The sequence below is a fragment of the Anolis sagrei genome, chromosome 7 (genome assembly GCF_037176765.1).
Source record: "Anolis sagrei isolate rAnoSag1 chromosome 7, rAnoSag1.mat, whole genome shotgun sequence".
Taxonomy (NCBI): domain Eukaryota; kingdom Metazoa; phylum Chordata; class Lepidosauria; order Squamata; family Dactyloidae; genus Anolis; species Anolis sagrei.
In genome coordinates, this window is record NC_090027.1 from 17,725,517 (window position 1) to 17,742,398 (window position 16,882).

At 42.2% G+C, this 16,882-nt stretch overlaps 1 protein-coding gene across 3 annotated transcripts in view; it reads right to left on the bottom strand.

Annotated features, from left to right (window-relative positions):
* Positions 1 to 16,882, bottom strand: part of ROBO3 (roundabout guidance receptor 3) — a 385,628-nt gene that overhangs the window by 185,466 nt on the left and 183,280 nt on the right. For all 3 annotated transcript variants that reach the window (XM_067470700.1, XM_067470699.1, XM_067470701.1), the window contains exon 2: positions 6,071 to 6,397. In XM_067470700.1, coding sequence (XP_067326801.1) covers positions 6,071 to 6,397 — 327 coding nt within the window. The remainder of the gene's footprint in view (positions 1 to 6,070; positions 6,398 to 16,882) is intronic.

Here is a 16,882-nt window from a genome sequence, read left to right on the forward strand (position 1 = left end):
GAACCTCAGCTATGTAAATTAAAGACTCAAATGCCATCTACCAAACCTCTGAAGAATGGTCTTATTAGTCTGCACAACAACAGCAGCAGCACTACCACCATCACCGACAACAACACCCTTGTATTGTCGAAGGCTTTCATGGCCGGAATCACTGGGTTGTTGTAGGTTATTCCGGGCTATATGGCCATGTTCTGGAGGCAATTTTTCTCCTGACGTTTCGCCTGCATCTATGGCGAGCATCCTCACTACCTCTGAGGATGCTTGCCATAGATGCAGGCGAAACGTCAGGAGAAAAATTTCCTCCAGAACATGGCCATATAGCCCGGAAAAACCTACAACAACCCAACAACACCCTTCTTTCAAACTTGAGACTCAAGGCAGCTTACAATTTAAAAGCAATACACTTAAAAACATGCAAACACATAACATACTTAGCCATGGCCAAAATGCCGAGTAGAACAATGAAACATTCAAGCAAAGTCGTAGGCATTGAAACAAGGAAACAAAATCATTCCAACAGGATTTCTAGTGTGACATTCAGTGCAACATTAGTTGGTCTCCAAGCCGTGTCTCAATGGCAGAACACACCAGATTATCGGGCCTTGCTTGATTTCTATCAGTCACATTCAAGGAAAAGGGTGAAGAGCAATTTTGAGTTATGCCAACTCTTTGCCTGGAAGAGGCTATTTCATCCTGGAACGTCTGGTTGGCAGGGTAACTTGAATGTCATTTGGAAATGGTCTCTAATTCAGGCAGTAAGCCAATAAACAATCTTGTACTTGACAGAGTGTTGTAGAAAGGATAGGAAGTATGTGTGGCCAAATATCTATCAGGGTTTTGTTTATGGCTTCTTCAAAAGAGTCAGTATTATCCATTAAGATGGCATCTTCCAATTTTGTACATTAACTTCTGTATCCACTGCACATATCTAACCAATTTGCCTTTCCCAGTTTCTACCCTTTCCCACCTTCATATCTGGTGCTCTCATGTTTTTGTGGTTTTAACTGAATGAAATCCACCATCTTTTTCAATTGTTGGGCAAATGCAGTTAGAGAAGACAATGGCCAAGAATCTATATATCCCCCTACCAACCCCAAAGATTACTTTGGTCCGAAGACCAAAATTTGCTTGAAGTCCCCAACATCCGGACTTATCATCTGTCCTCGAGTAGGCAGAGAGTCTTCTCGATTGTGGCCCCTTATTTATGCAATGCCTTGCTGAACTATCTGAGATCTACTTGCTTTTCAGAAAGCCTGTAAAACCTTTCTCTTCCGACAAGCTTTCGATAGGTGAATAACTCGGGACTATGTCTGTTCTTGTTTTTATTATATTTTAAAGTTAATGGTATTGTTTTAATCTACTGCTGTAAACCGCTCCGAGCCAAATTGGGAGTAGCGGTATACAAGTTAAATAAATAAATAAATAAAATATAGGCAGGATCACCAACCATCCACTGGTACTACTGCAACTTGGCAAAGTGAGTAGGAACCACCTTTTTGCCTTCTGCCTTTTAGCAGACAAGTTAGGTGGGAGGGGAAGATATTGGATCTGTTAATATATACTACCAAATCATAATTTCGCTTTGAGCAAGCTCACGTCAGGATCCCTTCACCCTACATCAGTGGTTCCCAACCTTTTTTTGACCAGGGATCACTTTGACCAGGGATCATTAAACCAGGGACCACTTTGACTAGGGTCCAATTTGACCAGAAACCACTCTCCAACATTAGTACCAAAAGAATTACAAATCCATTTTTGGTCAATTATAGGTTTGGTTTGGTTATTTGTGGTGCTGATTCAGAAAATTGCATTGGATAGACGACATTAGTTCTAGTTTCTGATCCAGTAGTCTCCATCTGTCCACCCACAAAAACCATATATAATAATCTAGAGCTGATGTGGTCTTTCCAATACAATTTTCTGAATCAGCACGCCAAATAACCAAACCAAATCTAAAGTTGACCAAAAACCGATTCGTAAGCCTTATTTATTTATTTATTTATTTTCGAGCATTTCTACCCCGCCCTTCTCAACCTCGGGGGGGGGGGGGGGGCTCAGGGCAGCTTACAATTGGCAATAATTCAATGCCGCATTATAAAATGCAGAATACAGAATAACAAATATAACAATTTACATGAATATTAATAAATAAAGATTAAACCCTGATTAGCTATTGCCCATCTGGTGGCTGTTTAGCTAGCCATCTACTGATGAATACTCCGCTTAACTTATCAAAATCCTTTTCCATGCCATAGTCAAACATTATCAATTGTCCTTTAACCTGATTGCCCAAAGGCCTGGTCCCACAGCCACGTTTTAACCTTTTTTTTAAAAGGTGAGGAGGGATGACGATGACCTAATTTCCCCGGGGAGCAAATTCCACAGGCGGGGGGCCACCACCGAGAAGGCCCTGTTCCTCATCCCCGCCAAGCGTTTGAGACAAAGGCGGGGCCAAGAGCAGGGCCTCCCCAGACGATCTTAAGCTCCAAGGTGGGATGTAGAAGGAGATATGTTTAGACAGGTACGCTTTTGGGACTAATGTTGGAGAGTGGTCCCTGGTCAAAATGATCTGAATCATTACCCCAAATAACCGCAGGAACAGACCTAAAAATGAAGACACCAAGGTGCCCTTGCCTCAGTGCCATTCCATGTGCCACATGGAATGGCACTGAGGGATGAGGAGGAGAAAAAGCAGCAGCCAGGATGCTTGTTGTTGTGCCTTTTGTGGGTAGCCAATCTCTCCCCCACCCCCACCCCCGACATCACCATTGCCTTGGCACTATAAGAGGGTTTTGCAAGACCATTTGTTCTCATTCCAACAGTGTAGTAATGGTGAGGCCGTGGACTATATTGTAGTTCTGGTGGTCCATGGACCAAAGGTTGGGAATCACTGCTCTACACCAACACAAACACATTCAAGGTTTGATTAAAAGTGAAATCAATGTTCATGCAAGGATCTACAAGACAGATGATCAGCATCAATCCTCCATGAAAATCCGCCACTGGAAAGTCATCACTTGCCTTTGGAACAATTGTTCCCAATCCTCATTTCTGGCCCACCTATTTTGTTAGCTTCACAGAAAACCATTTTATAGATTTTCCCTTCTGATGTCCACTTTTTGACCAATTACCTTGACCACACTACACTCCTCTGGTAGCTTTATTTTGAGGATATAATCTGGTATCAATAGTCATAAATCATGCAAGTGTAATAGTGGTTTCTCTCCTTCCCTCATGACATTTCAAGAGCAGAAAGTAAGGCTATATTCAGCTCATGAAATGCCTGAAAATGACTCCTAAAGCTTAGCAGAAAGAGTGCTTCCTTCCCTCACCCCACCCCTGATGTTTGGCCTTGTCTTAGGTAAGGCCATCATTCATCTTGTGTCACTTCCAGCGGACCTGGGTGTTTTTCTGCACTGTTTGTTTGCAGATCTTTGTCTCTATAAAACCATTAGGAAAGACAATGGGCTGAGAGTGCCTTAGAAAGCTACAAAGGTCAGGGCAGATAAATAACAAACCTGGATCTCTTCTGAATCCACAAACTGTGTGGTTTTTTGCTTGGTTGAGAGACCTTTGCTCTGTGAAAGACGCATCAGAGAAGCTTGCCAGGAATGCGGCTGGACATGTTGCTAGAAAGAATCTATATCCTGGAGTGAATGGACTTATAAACAGAGTGCATGCCTTATCTTTGTTAGAAAGTGATCAAACAGTGAAAGGTTGGTGGAATTCAAAAACTGGCGAGATTCCTTTCTCAAATACTTATCCACTGATAGTATTTTCACTTTATCTCATAGCACTGGAAATAACCAGAGCCATGCAATGAACTGGGAGTTGGAAATCCAGCACATACAAAAGGAAGCACTGTTTCATGCACAACATACTGAGACAGAGTAATTTGCTACTACAAGATGTAGTTATGATTGCCAGTTTTGAAGGTTTTAAAATTAGATTAGACAAGTTAGTTGAGGATGGGAATATCAGTGGGTAGTAGTCCATGATGGATAGAGGGTAAAGGTAAAGGTTTCCCCTGATACTAAGTCCAGTTGTGTCCAACTCTGGGAGTTGGTGCTCAAATCCATTTCTAAGTCCAAAAGCCGGCATTGTCCATAGACGCCTCCAAGGTCATGTGGCCAGCATGACTGCATGGAGCACCAAAGTGGTACCTATTGAGCTACTAACATTTGCATGTTTTCAAACTGCTAGGTTGGCAGAAGCTGGACCTAACAGCAGGAACTCACCTGGTTCCCTGGATTCGAACTGCCAACCTTTCGGTCAGCAAGTTTACCAGCTCAGCGGTTTAACCTGCTGTGCCACCAGGGGCCTATATGGATATATGCATCAGCACTTTTAATCCTTGTACCCACCTTTTGGCCCGGCCCAGTTTTATTGTGTTTTAGTGTATTGTGCCTGTTGTTTACTTTGCTTTATTCTGTTTTTAATTGTTTGATTTGCTTAGATTGTATTGTTGTGTTGTTGAGGCCTCGGCCTGTGTAAGCCGCATCGAATCCTTCGGGAGATGCTAGCGGGGTACAAATAAAGTTTAATAATAATAATAATAATAATATGCAGATCTAAAGCTCAAAGAGCCCAAATATCTGCAACCAAGAAGATAAGTAGGCCTCTCTCTCCAACAGTCATGGCCAACTAATTCAATTTGCACTATTTTAAATGGTTTTTAATCTAATTTTAATGTTTTGTCATTGGTGCTCAAATCCATTTCTAAGCCGAAGAGCCAGCATTGTTCATAGACGCCTCCAAGGTCATGTGGCCAGCATGACTGTATGGACCACCGAAGTGGTACCTATTGATCTACTCACATTTGCATGTTTTCGAACTGCTAGGTTGGCAGAAGCTGGACCTAACAGCAGGAAATCACCTGGCTCCTTGAATTCGAACTGCCAACCTTTCGGTCAGCAAGTTTAGCAGCTCAGCGGTTTAACCTGCTGCGCCACCAGGGGCCTATATGGATATATCCAGATGTAAAGCTCAAAGAGCCCAAATATCTGCAACAAAAGAAGATAAGTAGGCCTCTCTCTCCAATAGTCATAGTCAACTAATTCAATTTGCACTATTTTAAATGGTTTTTAATCTAATTTTAATGTATTGTGGTTGGTGCTCAAATCCATTTCTAAGCCAAAGAGCCAGCATTGTTCATAGACGCCTCCAAGGTCATGTGGCCAGCATGACTGTATGGAGCACCGAAGAGGTACCTATTGATCTACTCACGTTTGCATGTTTTCAAACTGCTAGGTTGGGAGAAGCTGGGCCTAACAGCAGGAGGAGTTTTAAATATAATTTTAATGTTTTATCGTTGTTCATTCGTTCAGTCATTTAATGTTTTACTTATTATGGAAGTATGTTTGTATATGGAGGGCATCAAATTGCTGCCAGCTTTAAGTTGCCCTGAGTCCCCCTTCGGAGGTAGAGAAGGGCGGGGTGCAAATATTTTAAATAAATAAATAAACAGTCCTGATTTAAAGCATTTCAGCCATTCTAATCTCTTTGCCACAATACCGCAAAGGTGTGACAGGCACGGAAGCAAGCCTGCACATTTACTCAGCATTTGGACATAGGCAGCCACAGAGTCAGCACTGTGCGAGGAAAAAGATGTTTGTCTCTCAGTGGAATGACAAAGTGGCAGACATTTCTAAGAGGCCTCATCACTCTTGGTTTCAACCATTTGTTGAACTTGCTTGGTGAAGCAAACACCCCAGATCCCTGCCAATGAATGCAATTAGCAGAAACGTTTCTCTTTTCTTTGCAGTTGAGGCATTAATCAATGTGACTTGATGGGGGACATGAAGAAAAAATGGAGGAGGGAGAAGCAATATGTTATAAATGGAAAGTAAGATAGAGAGTACTTAAAGATGCATCTTTAGGACACCTAATCACACATTCCTAGCCAGAGATTACAACGTACAATTACAATGTCAGGAAATAGGCAGAGGAGTCTTTTTTTTCCAAGGTATACGAATACTCACAGAGAATAATTCATGACTGCTCAATTGGCATCCATTTCTCAACCAACATTACGGAATTCAGATACTCATATGTTGAATATTCTACTTACTGGCTACCTCCAGAGATGCATTCCGGCTCACCGCTTCACCCAAATAGTTCCTGGCAACACAGACATAGACTCCCTCATCGGGTTTGCTCCTCCGGCCATGCACAATGCGCAGAAAGAAGAGGGACCCACTAGGCAGCAACATGCGATGAGATCGTGGGTCTTCTTTGTCAGTCTCCACTCGCTCCCCATCCTTGTACCACTCAACAATAGGAGTAGGACGACCTTCTGCTTTGCAGTTCAACGTTGCTGGTTCTCCCTTGGACACAATGAGATCAGAGGGATGTTCTATTATCCGTGGAGATGCATCTTCAAGGCGAGGACGAGAACCTACAGTGTAAGAAATGGAACAAATAGCTTCAGAGCACAGCATAGAAGATACTCTGTCACAAGACTGAAAACAAGAAGTGCAAGATAAGTGTTGTACACCAAGGCTGGGGTTGGCACCTTTGAACCCGTAAACACACCAACGTTCTTTATAGCAAAGCAGTTTATTGAGGATTAATATAGCAATAGCCAAAAAGGTAAAAAGCATTCAAACAAGTAATAAAGAAATGTCTACAGTATATGCTAAGAAGTGGAAACTAAAGGAACTGCCAACCAAAGAAGAATGGGAAGCTAAAGTATCTGAAATAATGGATATGGACTTACTAACGTACTATCTAAAAGACCCAGAGGGCAAACCAATAAACCCAACAGACTGGACCCTATACAAAAACTACAAGGAATCACGACGAAGCCCACGAAGACTTGATACTCCTAAGTGAGTACAAGTTATAGAACTGAAAACAAGAAATTAGAGATTTGAAAAATCCAAAAAAAAAGAGAAGTGACCAACACCGAACAAAAGTATGGCACCAGTGTGAAAACCAAAAATACCCAGAGAAGATAAAGGTGGAAGTCAACAAAAAGAAAGTGTCTCTAATCTGATTTTTAACTGCTATGAATCTCTCTCTCTCTCTTTCTCTTTTCTTATTTCCTTTCTTTTCTCTTTTCTTCTCTTCTCTTTCCCTTTTTCTTTTTTCTTCCTCTTCTCTCCTCTATCTTCGATTTTCAGTCGCTTCCTCCCCCACTCCCCAATCCACTCCTAACCCATTCTTGCACACCCCCATACCCAACCATCCCCAACCACCCTCCCCCTAAAGACCTTCTTTCTGCTTTTAAAATATTTGTAAGCAAAATTATAATAAACATATTTTCAAAAAAAGAAAAAAAGAAAAAATGTCCACAAAACAGTCAGTTGAGCAAGGTAAAATAAGACAGTCAATAAGTCAGGAACCAGGAGGGTTGCAAAAATCCAATAAACAAGTCCACAGAAGTTAAGAGTCTTGCAGTTCCAAAAGGTTGCAAGGACCAAAGTCCCTTGAAGAAACAGCAGCAAACTTGAACCATTAATCCCAATGCAGGAGCTTGAGACTAGGACAAACTGCATACAAGAATCTCAGCATGAACATGAATCCCAGGCAGAAGTAAACAGAAATCTTAGCATGAACATTAAGGCATGGATACCAGAAATGGACATCAGACAAGCCCCAACGTTGGCAGTCTTTAGGAAGAGCTTGAAGACCTGGCTATTCCAGTGTGCCTTTCCAGAATAGGAAACTCCCAGCATCATGTCCCAAACGCACTTTACTAGAGAATTAAGATTGTCTGCACATCACACCTACCCTAAAATCCTTACATTTCACCTGTCATGCCCAGCACTTTTAACTTTATCCATTACATTTAGTCCGGCCCTAGTTTTAATGTGTTATGATGTATTGTTTTATTGTTTTACTGTTACTGCTTTAATGTTTATTGGTTGCTTTATGAGTTTTATTGTTTGTATTTGTTTGCTGTTGTTTTATTGAGGGCCTTGGCCTTTGTAAGCCGCACCGAGTCCTTCGGGAGATGTTAGCAGGGTACAAATAAAGTTAATAATAATAATAATAATAATAATAATAATAAATGAAGCAAAAGGCATAGTTACACATGAAAACCAAACGTTGAACTCACTGAAGAGTGTAGGCCCTATATTTATTCAGAAAGCCATAGCAAAAGCATTCTGTTTCCCTTGGGAAACCTCTCTCTGACCACTTTTTTCTCTTAATCTTTCAGACTGTCTTCTACCTCCTTCCGGGTGGTGATGTTGATTGGTTTGACTTCTCCCATCAAAGAGTGTCTGGTCCTCCCTCGGCTTGCCAATTAGTACATTCCTTTCACTATTACTATTTGCTTGCAGGTGAAACATCAGGAGAGAATGCTTCTAGAACATGGCCATATAGCCCAAAAAACCTACAAAACCCAAAAGTTATCTTTTTTGCAAAAAATTTAAATATTTTCAATTTTTCTACTGCTTTTGATGAATCTCAGAACTTCCCTTGGGTTGGCTGCACATAGAAATGAATCTTGGCAGAAGCAGCTCTCAGAAGATAAATTGCATTCTAGGTAGCTATATAAACTTTGGAAGTAAAGAGTCAGGCAGAATTAAGCCTTTAGCATCTGCTAAAGCCCCAGGGAGCTGCCCATAGGCCCTTTTTCAACACCTTAGACAGAGCAGAAGCCAAAGAGACTCCTGGATTCTTTGTTATTCTCCCACACCTTTCCTTATTTTATTAGAAAAGCCAGGCAGAGAGAAGCATTTCTCTCACTGCCCGGTGTCTCTGTGTGTATAAACCTATTTTAAGATATATTACTTTTTTAAAAAAAACAAATTACTGAATTGTATTAAGTAGAGTAATAGGCCAAATGGCAACACCTACCAATAATGGCATACAATACCATTAAGGGTACCACAGATTCCGTTCCTTTTTGGATGCTCTCAGGAAATTAATCAATGCCCTAAATGTAGTCTGTGCACATTCAGAAGAAGACCTACAAGCTACTCTAAACACCTTTGCAGAAGCATATGAAAAGCTCAGCCTCTCAAGGAACATCGGGAAAACCAGTGCTCTTCCAGCAGTCACCAGCCAATCCCTCTGCAATGCCAGAAATACAGCTTAATGGTGTAACATTAGAGGATGCTTGCCATAGATGCAGGCGAAACGTCAGGAGAGAATGCCTCTAGAACATGGCCATATAGCCCAAAAAACCCCTACAAAAACCCAGTGATTTCGGCCATGAAAGCCTTTGACAACACTTAGAAAATATTGACCATTTCTGCTCCCTTGGCAGCCACCTCTCCACAAAAGTCAGCATTGACACTGAAATACAACACTGCCTGAGCTCTGTGAGTGCAGCATTTTTCCAAATGAAGCAGAGAATGTTTGAGGATCAGGGCATCTTTAGGACACCAAGGTGCTTTTTTATAAAGTCATTATCATCCCAATCCTGTTATATGCCTGTCTACAGATGTCACCCTCAACTCCTGGAACAATTCCAACAGCATTGCCTCTGAAAAATCCTGCAAATATCTTAGGAAGACAGGTAGACAAATGTTAGCATGCTGGAAGAAGCAAAGACCACCATAGTGAAGCAATGCTCCTACACCATCAACTCAAGAATGGAAAATTGAATGTTGGTGGAGAAGGAAAAGAGATTCAAAGATGGGCTTAAAGCTAACCTTAAAGCTGGGAATCCCTAGCCCTTGAGTGCTTTAACTGGAGGTCAGCTGTGACCAGCAGTGCTGTGGAATTTGAAGAGGCTCAAATGGAAGATGAAAGGGAAGATGTGCCAAGAGGAAGGCACATCAAGCCAACTCTGACAGGGACTACCTTCTCCCTGGAAACCAATGTCCTCACTGTGGAAGAACATATGGGTCAAGAATAGGGCTCCACAGTCACCTATGTATCCACCATCAAGACACTACACTTGGAAGGCCATCATACTCAGACAATTAGGGATCGCCTAAGTAAGCAAGTAAAGCTTTCATTCATTTTTGGATGCTTTCAGGAAATTAATTAATGGCCTAAATAGCCCAAGAGCATGAGACACTATCTGAATTTGGAGGCTAAACAGGGTCATCATTGGTTAGTGCTTGGACAGGAGACCACCAATGAATGACAAGTGCTGTAGTTGCAAGGAAGGAACTGGCAAAAACACCTTGGAGTAATTTTTGCCTAAGAAAATGCTACAAAATTCATTTTATAATCCATAAACTAACTGGCAATTGAGAGGCACACACCCCAGGGAATTCCTTAAGGAAATAGAAGACATTATGTAAGAAGTGCCTAATTAAATATCAGAATTCATCTGAACATGTACTATTCTGCAGGTGTGTGCTTGGAGGCACAGCTATAGGGGAGGAGCAAAATGATGGCATTGCTCACCCAGGAGGAATTCTGAACCCCAATTAAATTCCCCTTCAATTCCCAAATGTCTAGCATTTCAGTGATTTAAAATTGAACACAGTTTAAGCATCCAAAAGGGGGGGGGGGGAGTCATATAAAGCTCCCATGGGAATGCAAATACATCAAACATCAGAGTTCAAAGTGTCTTACTTGTTGCAAATGCTAGAAATCTGGGTAATGAGGGAAAAATTCATTTGGGTGGGAAGAATTCTTATTTGAAGCGCAATGCTCTCCCTTTCCCCTTCCATAGCTACAGGGTATGGCCGAACAGGGTATAGGGTTACAGCCTATGTTGGACGGGGTCACACTCCCCCTGAAGACGCAGGTTCGCAGTCTGGGTGTGATCTTGGACTCGTCGCTGAGCCTGGAACCCCAGGTTTCAGCCGTGACTAGGGGAGCATCTGTACAGTTAAAACTTGTGCGCCAGCTGCGCCCGTACCTTGGGAAGTCTGACTTGGCCATGGTAGTCCATGCTCTGGTTACATCCCGCATAGACTACTGCAACGCTCTCTACCTGGGGTGCCTTTGAAGACTGCTCAGAAGCTTCAAATGGTCCAGCGCTCGGCAGCCAGGTTGCTAACAGGAGCGGCACTCAGGGAGCATACTACTCCTCTGTTGCACCAGCTCCACTGGCTACCAGTTTGCTACCGGGCACAATTCAAAGTGCTGGCTTTAGCCTATAAAACCAGAGAAATCAGCCATAGCAGAGCACCTGATGAACCAACCTGGACACAGCATTTTATTTGAGAACACAAAAATGCTGGACCACTCTCACAACCACCATGTCAGACTACACAGAGAAGCCATTGAAATCCACAAACATGTGGACAATTTCAACAGAAAGGAAGAAACCATGAAAATGAACAAAATCTGGTTACCAGTATTAAAAAACTCTAAAATTAAAACAGCAGAGAGAAAAACAGGCAGGGACATCTAATCACCTTTCAAGAAGAGTTTGCTCCAGGCACTGTCAGCCCATTGTATGCTAATCAAGGTGGTCGGTTGAAAAGATTCACACCTAGCCCAACTTACAAAAGCCTTTTGTCTCACCCTGGCCATTCCACAGATATATAAACCCCTTTTTTCCCAGCTCCAGCAGACCTCTGAAGATGCTTGCCATAGATGCAGGCGAAACGTCAGGAGAAATGCCTCTAGAACATGGCCATATAGCCCGAAAAAACCCACAAGAACTGAGTGATTCCGGCCATGAAAGCCTTCGACAATACAAGCCCTAAATAGTTCTGGCCCTACTTACCTCTCCGAACGCATCTCCTCCTATGAACCGACTAGGACACTAAGATCATCTGCGGAGGCCCTGCTCTCGGTCCCGCCTACATCACAGGCACACTTGGCAGGGATGAGAGACAGGGCCTTCTCAGTGGTGGCCCCTCGGCTGTGGAACGCCCTGCCTGCAGATATCAGATTGGCCCCCTCCCTGCTGGCGTTTCGGAGGAAAGTGAAGACCTGGCTGTTTGAACAAGCATTTGATTAAACAGTGTAATTGAACATAGGAATACAGAATAATGGATGACGAGACTGGATTCTGATTTTACTGTTGAGGCGCTAATGATTGTTATACTGATGTTAATGATTTATGTGATAATTAGGTTCTTGTGGGTTTTTTCGGGCTATAGAGCCATGTTCTAGAGGCATTTCTCCTGACGTTTCGCCTGCATCTATGGCAAGCATCCTCAGAGGTTGTGAGGTCTGTTGGAAGTAGGAAAAATGGGTTTATATATCTGTGGAATGGCTGGGGTGGGGCAAAGAGCTCTTCCCTGCTGCAGTTAGGTGTGAATGTTTAGCTGATCACCTTCATTAGCATTTGAAGGCCTGCCTGAGCCTGGGAAAATCTGTTGCTGGGAGGTGTTAATCTGTGCCTGGTTTTTTCCTCTCTGTTGTTTAGCTGTTATCATTTTAGAGTTTTTTTTAGTACTGGTAGCCAGATTTTGTTCATTTTCATGGTCTCCTCCTTTCTGTTGAAATTGTCCACATGCTTGTGGATTTCAATGGCTTCTCTGTGTAGTCTGACATGGTGGTTGTTGGTGTGGTCCAGCATTTCTGTGTTCTATGTGATAATTGTTTTTAATTGCCCTATACTTGTTTTGTGATATTTTGTACTAATGCCGTTCACCGCTTTGAGTCGCCTGAGGGCTGAGAAAAGCGGTATAGAAATAAAATAAATAAATAAATAAATACATACATACATACATACATACATACATACATTGCAGTGGTGTCACTCCTTCCTAGAGGGTCGCACCCAGTCGGTGAAGCTGGGGGACTCTTGCTCGGACCCCTGGCCGTTAACCTGTGGGGTCCCACAAGACTCTATTCGATCCCCCATGCTTTTTCACATCTACATGAAACCACTGGGTGAGGTAATCCGGAGTTTTGGAGTTTGGTGCCATCTCTATGCAGATGACACTCAACTCTACTACTCTTTCCCTCCAAATTCCAAGGATGCTCCAGTGTTTTGCTGCTGTGATGGATTGGATAAGGACTGCTGGGATTGCAACATCGACAATCCATACTTCGTTTTTTTAACACAATTATGAGGTCAGGAGTATTGTACCCCAAAACTCTTGTCAGTCTGAATTCGGAAGTCCCAGAGTAGCTTGAGGTGTTCATTCTCTGTAACTTTTTCCAGTTTGTGAGGCCACCAGTTCTTTGTCGCAGGCAAATGGTATTTGTGGCACAGGTTCCAATGAATCATCTGAGCAATGGTCTTAATCCTCTGCTTGTAGACTGTCTGCGCAATCTTCTTGCAGCAGCTGAGGATGTGATCTATTGTTTCATCTGCTTCCTTGCAGAGTCTAAACTTGGGATCTGTCGTCAACTTTTCAATTCTGGCTTTGATGGCATTTGTTCTAATGGCCTGTTCTTGGATTTCCAGAATCAGGCCCTTCGTCTCCTTTTTCAAAGTTCCATTATTATTATTATTATTATTATTATTATTATTATTATTATCTGCCCACTCCACTTCTGAGTGTGCTCTGTGTTCAGGGTGTTCTGGGTGTGTTCAGGGACTTCCTAGTTGCCCATTCTTGGTTTGTCCCAGAGGAAGTCCTTCCTGTGGGGGCATCTGATTGGGATTTCTTGCTTAAGAGTCACATGAGGGATGATAGTTCAAAGGGAAGGAACTACTTCCTCCAGATTCCACCAGGAGAAATCCACAATTAGATCTTCCCCAGAGAGTTCTCCTTTTCATAGAATCAAAGAGTTGGAAGAGACCTCATGGGCCATCCAATCCAACCCCCTGCCAAGAAGCAGGAATATTGCATTCAAATCACCCCTGACAGATGGCCATCCAGCCTCTGTTTAAAAGCTTCCAAAGAAGGAGCCTCCACCACACTTCGGGGCAGAGAGTTCCACTGCTGAACGGCTCTCACAGTCAGGAAGTTCTTCCTCATGTTCAGATGGAATCTCCTTTCTTGTAGTTTGAAGCCATTGTTCCGCGTCCTAGTCTCTAGGGAAGCAGAAAACAAACTTGCTCTCTGCTCCCTGTGACTTCCTCTCACATATTTATACATGGCTATCACATCTCCAGGAGCCCCCGGTGGCACAGTGGGTTAAAGCACTGAGCTACTGAGCTTGTTGATCGAAAGGTCGCAGGTTCGATTCCGGGGAGTGGCGTGAGCCTCCGCTGTCAGCCCTAGCTTCTGCCAACCTAGCAGTTCGAAAACATGCAAATGTGAGTAGATCAATAGGTACCACTCCGGCGGGAAGGTAACGGCGCTCCATGCAGTCATGCCGGCCACATGACCTTGGAGGTGTCTACGGACAACGCTGGCTCTTCGGCTTAGAAATGGAGATGTGTACCACACCCCAGAGTCAGACATGACTGGACTTAATGTCAGGGGACTACTTTTACCTTTACCTATCATATCTCCTCTCAGCCTTCTCTTCTTCAGGCTAAACATGCCCAGCTCCTTAAGCCGCTCCTCATAGGGCTTGTTCTCCAGACCTTTTTCCTAAAGTGTCCATAGGGATTGATCAAGCTAAATGCCTCTGACCAAGATTTTTTAAATCTGCTTTTCATTGGGTTTCTCCTCTTCAGTTGAGCCTATTGGAAACTTTGTATTGGTAAACTTTGCTTGACATTTTGAGGTCAGGTTCACTGACCTCTTGAACCTTCCTGGAGAGTTCACTGGGACAAAGTTGATGGAACTCCATCTTCATCATCACAAGTTGAATAGCATCTCCTTTTAGGGAAAACATAGATGTGAAATGACAATAGAGAACTGTGAAAGGAGCAATGGCTTGAGTTTATGCATCCCCGGGCGGCAAGTTAACATCTCTAGTGCTTTTGCCCAAATGTTGTTCATGGTCAGATCTTTGTGACTTCTAGCAATTTCAAGAAACAAAGCAGATCCATGCGAGAGCTATATGACAGCATTTCAGGCTAGCAATTATTTCGGTGCACAAGGGAGCCACATTCATCTGTAATTCCCACTAGCAATTTGATGCCCAGTTTGGTCTTTAAATCAGCACCATGAGAAAAGTAAATCACTACTTTAATTTCTAATCAGTTTAGAGGAGCCCTATCTCCTTTTGTAAAGAGACTGGTAACAGGAGTACCCCAAAAACTCCCCAGGGGATCCCCACTTTTTATGAGCTACAATTACATTGAGACTATAATTCAAGTGCTTTTTTGTTGTTGAGCCAATATATCCAAACTTGGCTTCCATAACCTTGCCCTGGCGACCCCTATCTAGTAACCACTAGAGACACAAAACTTAAATTGTCAGTGTTGCTTTGAGAACTCTGGAATTCAGTTCTTTTCCAGTATGGGAGCATTCAATTACAGATGCTCTCATAAAACTGACATTTCTCTGAGTTATCCGAAGGAACAGAAGACAATTAAATCGGCGTATGCTGCATTTGAGGAAAAGCTAACTGAAGAACTGAGAGCAGTACCTTCCACTTCGCGTAGCTGCACATAGGTTACACTGTTCTACAAATTTTCAGTTTTTCTCTGTTTCGGAAACGAAATGTGCCGTTTCTTAATAAATTTAACATGCTGAATTCAAATATAATAATTAAATGTGTTAATTGGCTCTGGTTTTTATGCAACAGCTATTTCAATTTTCTCCACAATAGGTAATTCGTTAATATTATGATAATGGGCCTAACCTTACTGCATGTATATAAACCGTGAATATTTACTAAATTTTAGTCAAATTATATTGCCAATAGTTTATACATGAGAAATATTTATTTAATTAGTCTATTGTTTATGTTTGTCCAGCAAGAAACTATATTAGTAGGCCTAATGCAGTTGAAAAGTCTGAAAGTTTAAATGTCGCTTTAATTGTGACTTTAGTTTATATCCTGTTTGGTTCTCTTGACTTTTCTTTTGCATTCAAGGAAAGGATTGTCTCTTACAATGCTCCAGCAGGAGTCTGACAGCATTGACGGAGTCCATTTGCCTTGATATCCTTTTTCCATAGTGCTTTATTGACACACGTGCGAGGCATAACTACAGTAAAAAGAACAATGTAAAACCATGTTTAACGATACTGTCTCAGTCTTCAACTGACTGACCCTCACCGTTCAAAAGTCTGGCCTTATATAGGGCTTTCTGGCTTTTGCACATGGCACTAATACTGCGTCATCAAACTTTCTAGAATATTCTAGAATCTTCCATAGTGTAAGTCGCAACATGCATTTTTTCAACCATACATGATCATGTGATTGCTTATATCATAAAAACTAGAGCCAATATACATTTTTAAATGTCATTTTCGTTTTCAGCACCCCAAAATCATAAAAGAACAGCTATTTTCCGGCCCGCAACTTTCTAGAATCTTCTATAGTGTAAGTCACAACACGCATTTTTTCAACCATACGTAATCACGTGATTGCTTATAATATATCATAAAAACTAGAGCCAATATACATTTTAAAATGTCATTTTCATTTTCAGCAACCCAAAATCATAACAGAACAACTATTTTCAGGCCTGAAACTTTTTCTCCGTTGAACAGTGTTATCAGAGTTTCAATAAATTTAGGAAGTGAAAAAGGAGGAAAAAGCAGGTAACTGAAAGAGAATAACAACAACAACAACAACAGATCATATCCTCAGCTGCTGCAAGAAGATCGCGCAGACAGACTACATGAAGAGGCATAACACCGTTGCTCAGATGATTAATTGGAACTTGTACCACAAATACCATCTGCCTGTGACAAAGAACTGGTGGGATCACAAGCCGGAAAAAGTTACAGAAAATGAACACATCAAACTACTCTGGTACTTCCGAATTCACACTGATAGAGTTTTGGAGCACAATACTCCTGACCTCAGGATTGTGTTAAAAATCAGAGTGTGGATCGACGTTGTTGCAATCCCAGGCAACAGCAAGATTGAAGAGAAACAACTGGAAAAGCTGACACATATGAGGATTTAAAAATCAAATTGCAAAGACTCTGGCACAAGCCAGTCAAGGTGGTCCCAGTGGTGATTGTCACACTGGCTGCAGTACCTAAAGACCTTGGCCTGCACTTAAACACAATCGGTGCTGACAAAATTACCATCTGCCAAATGC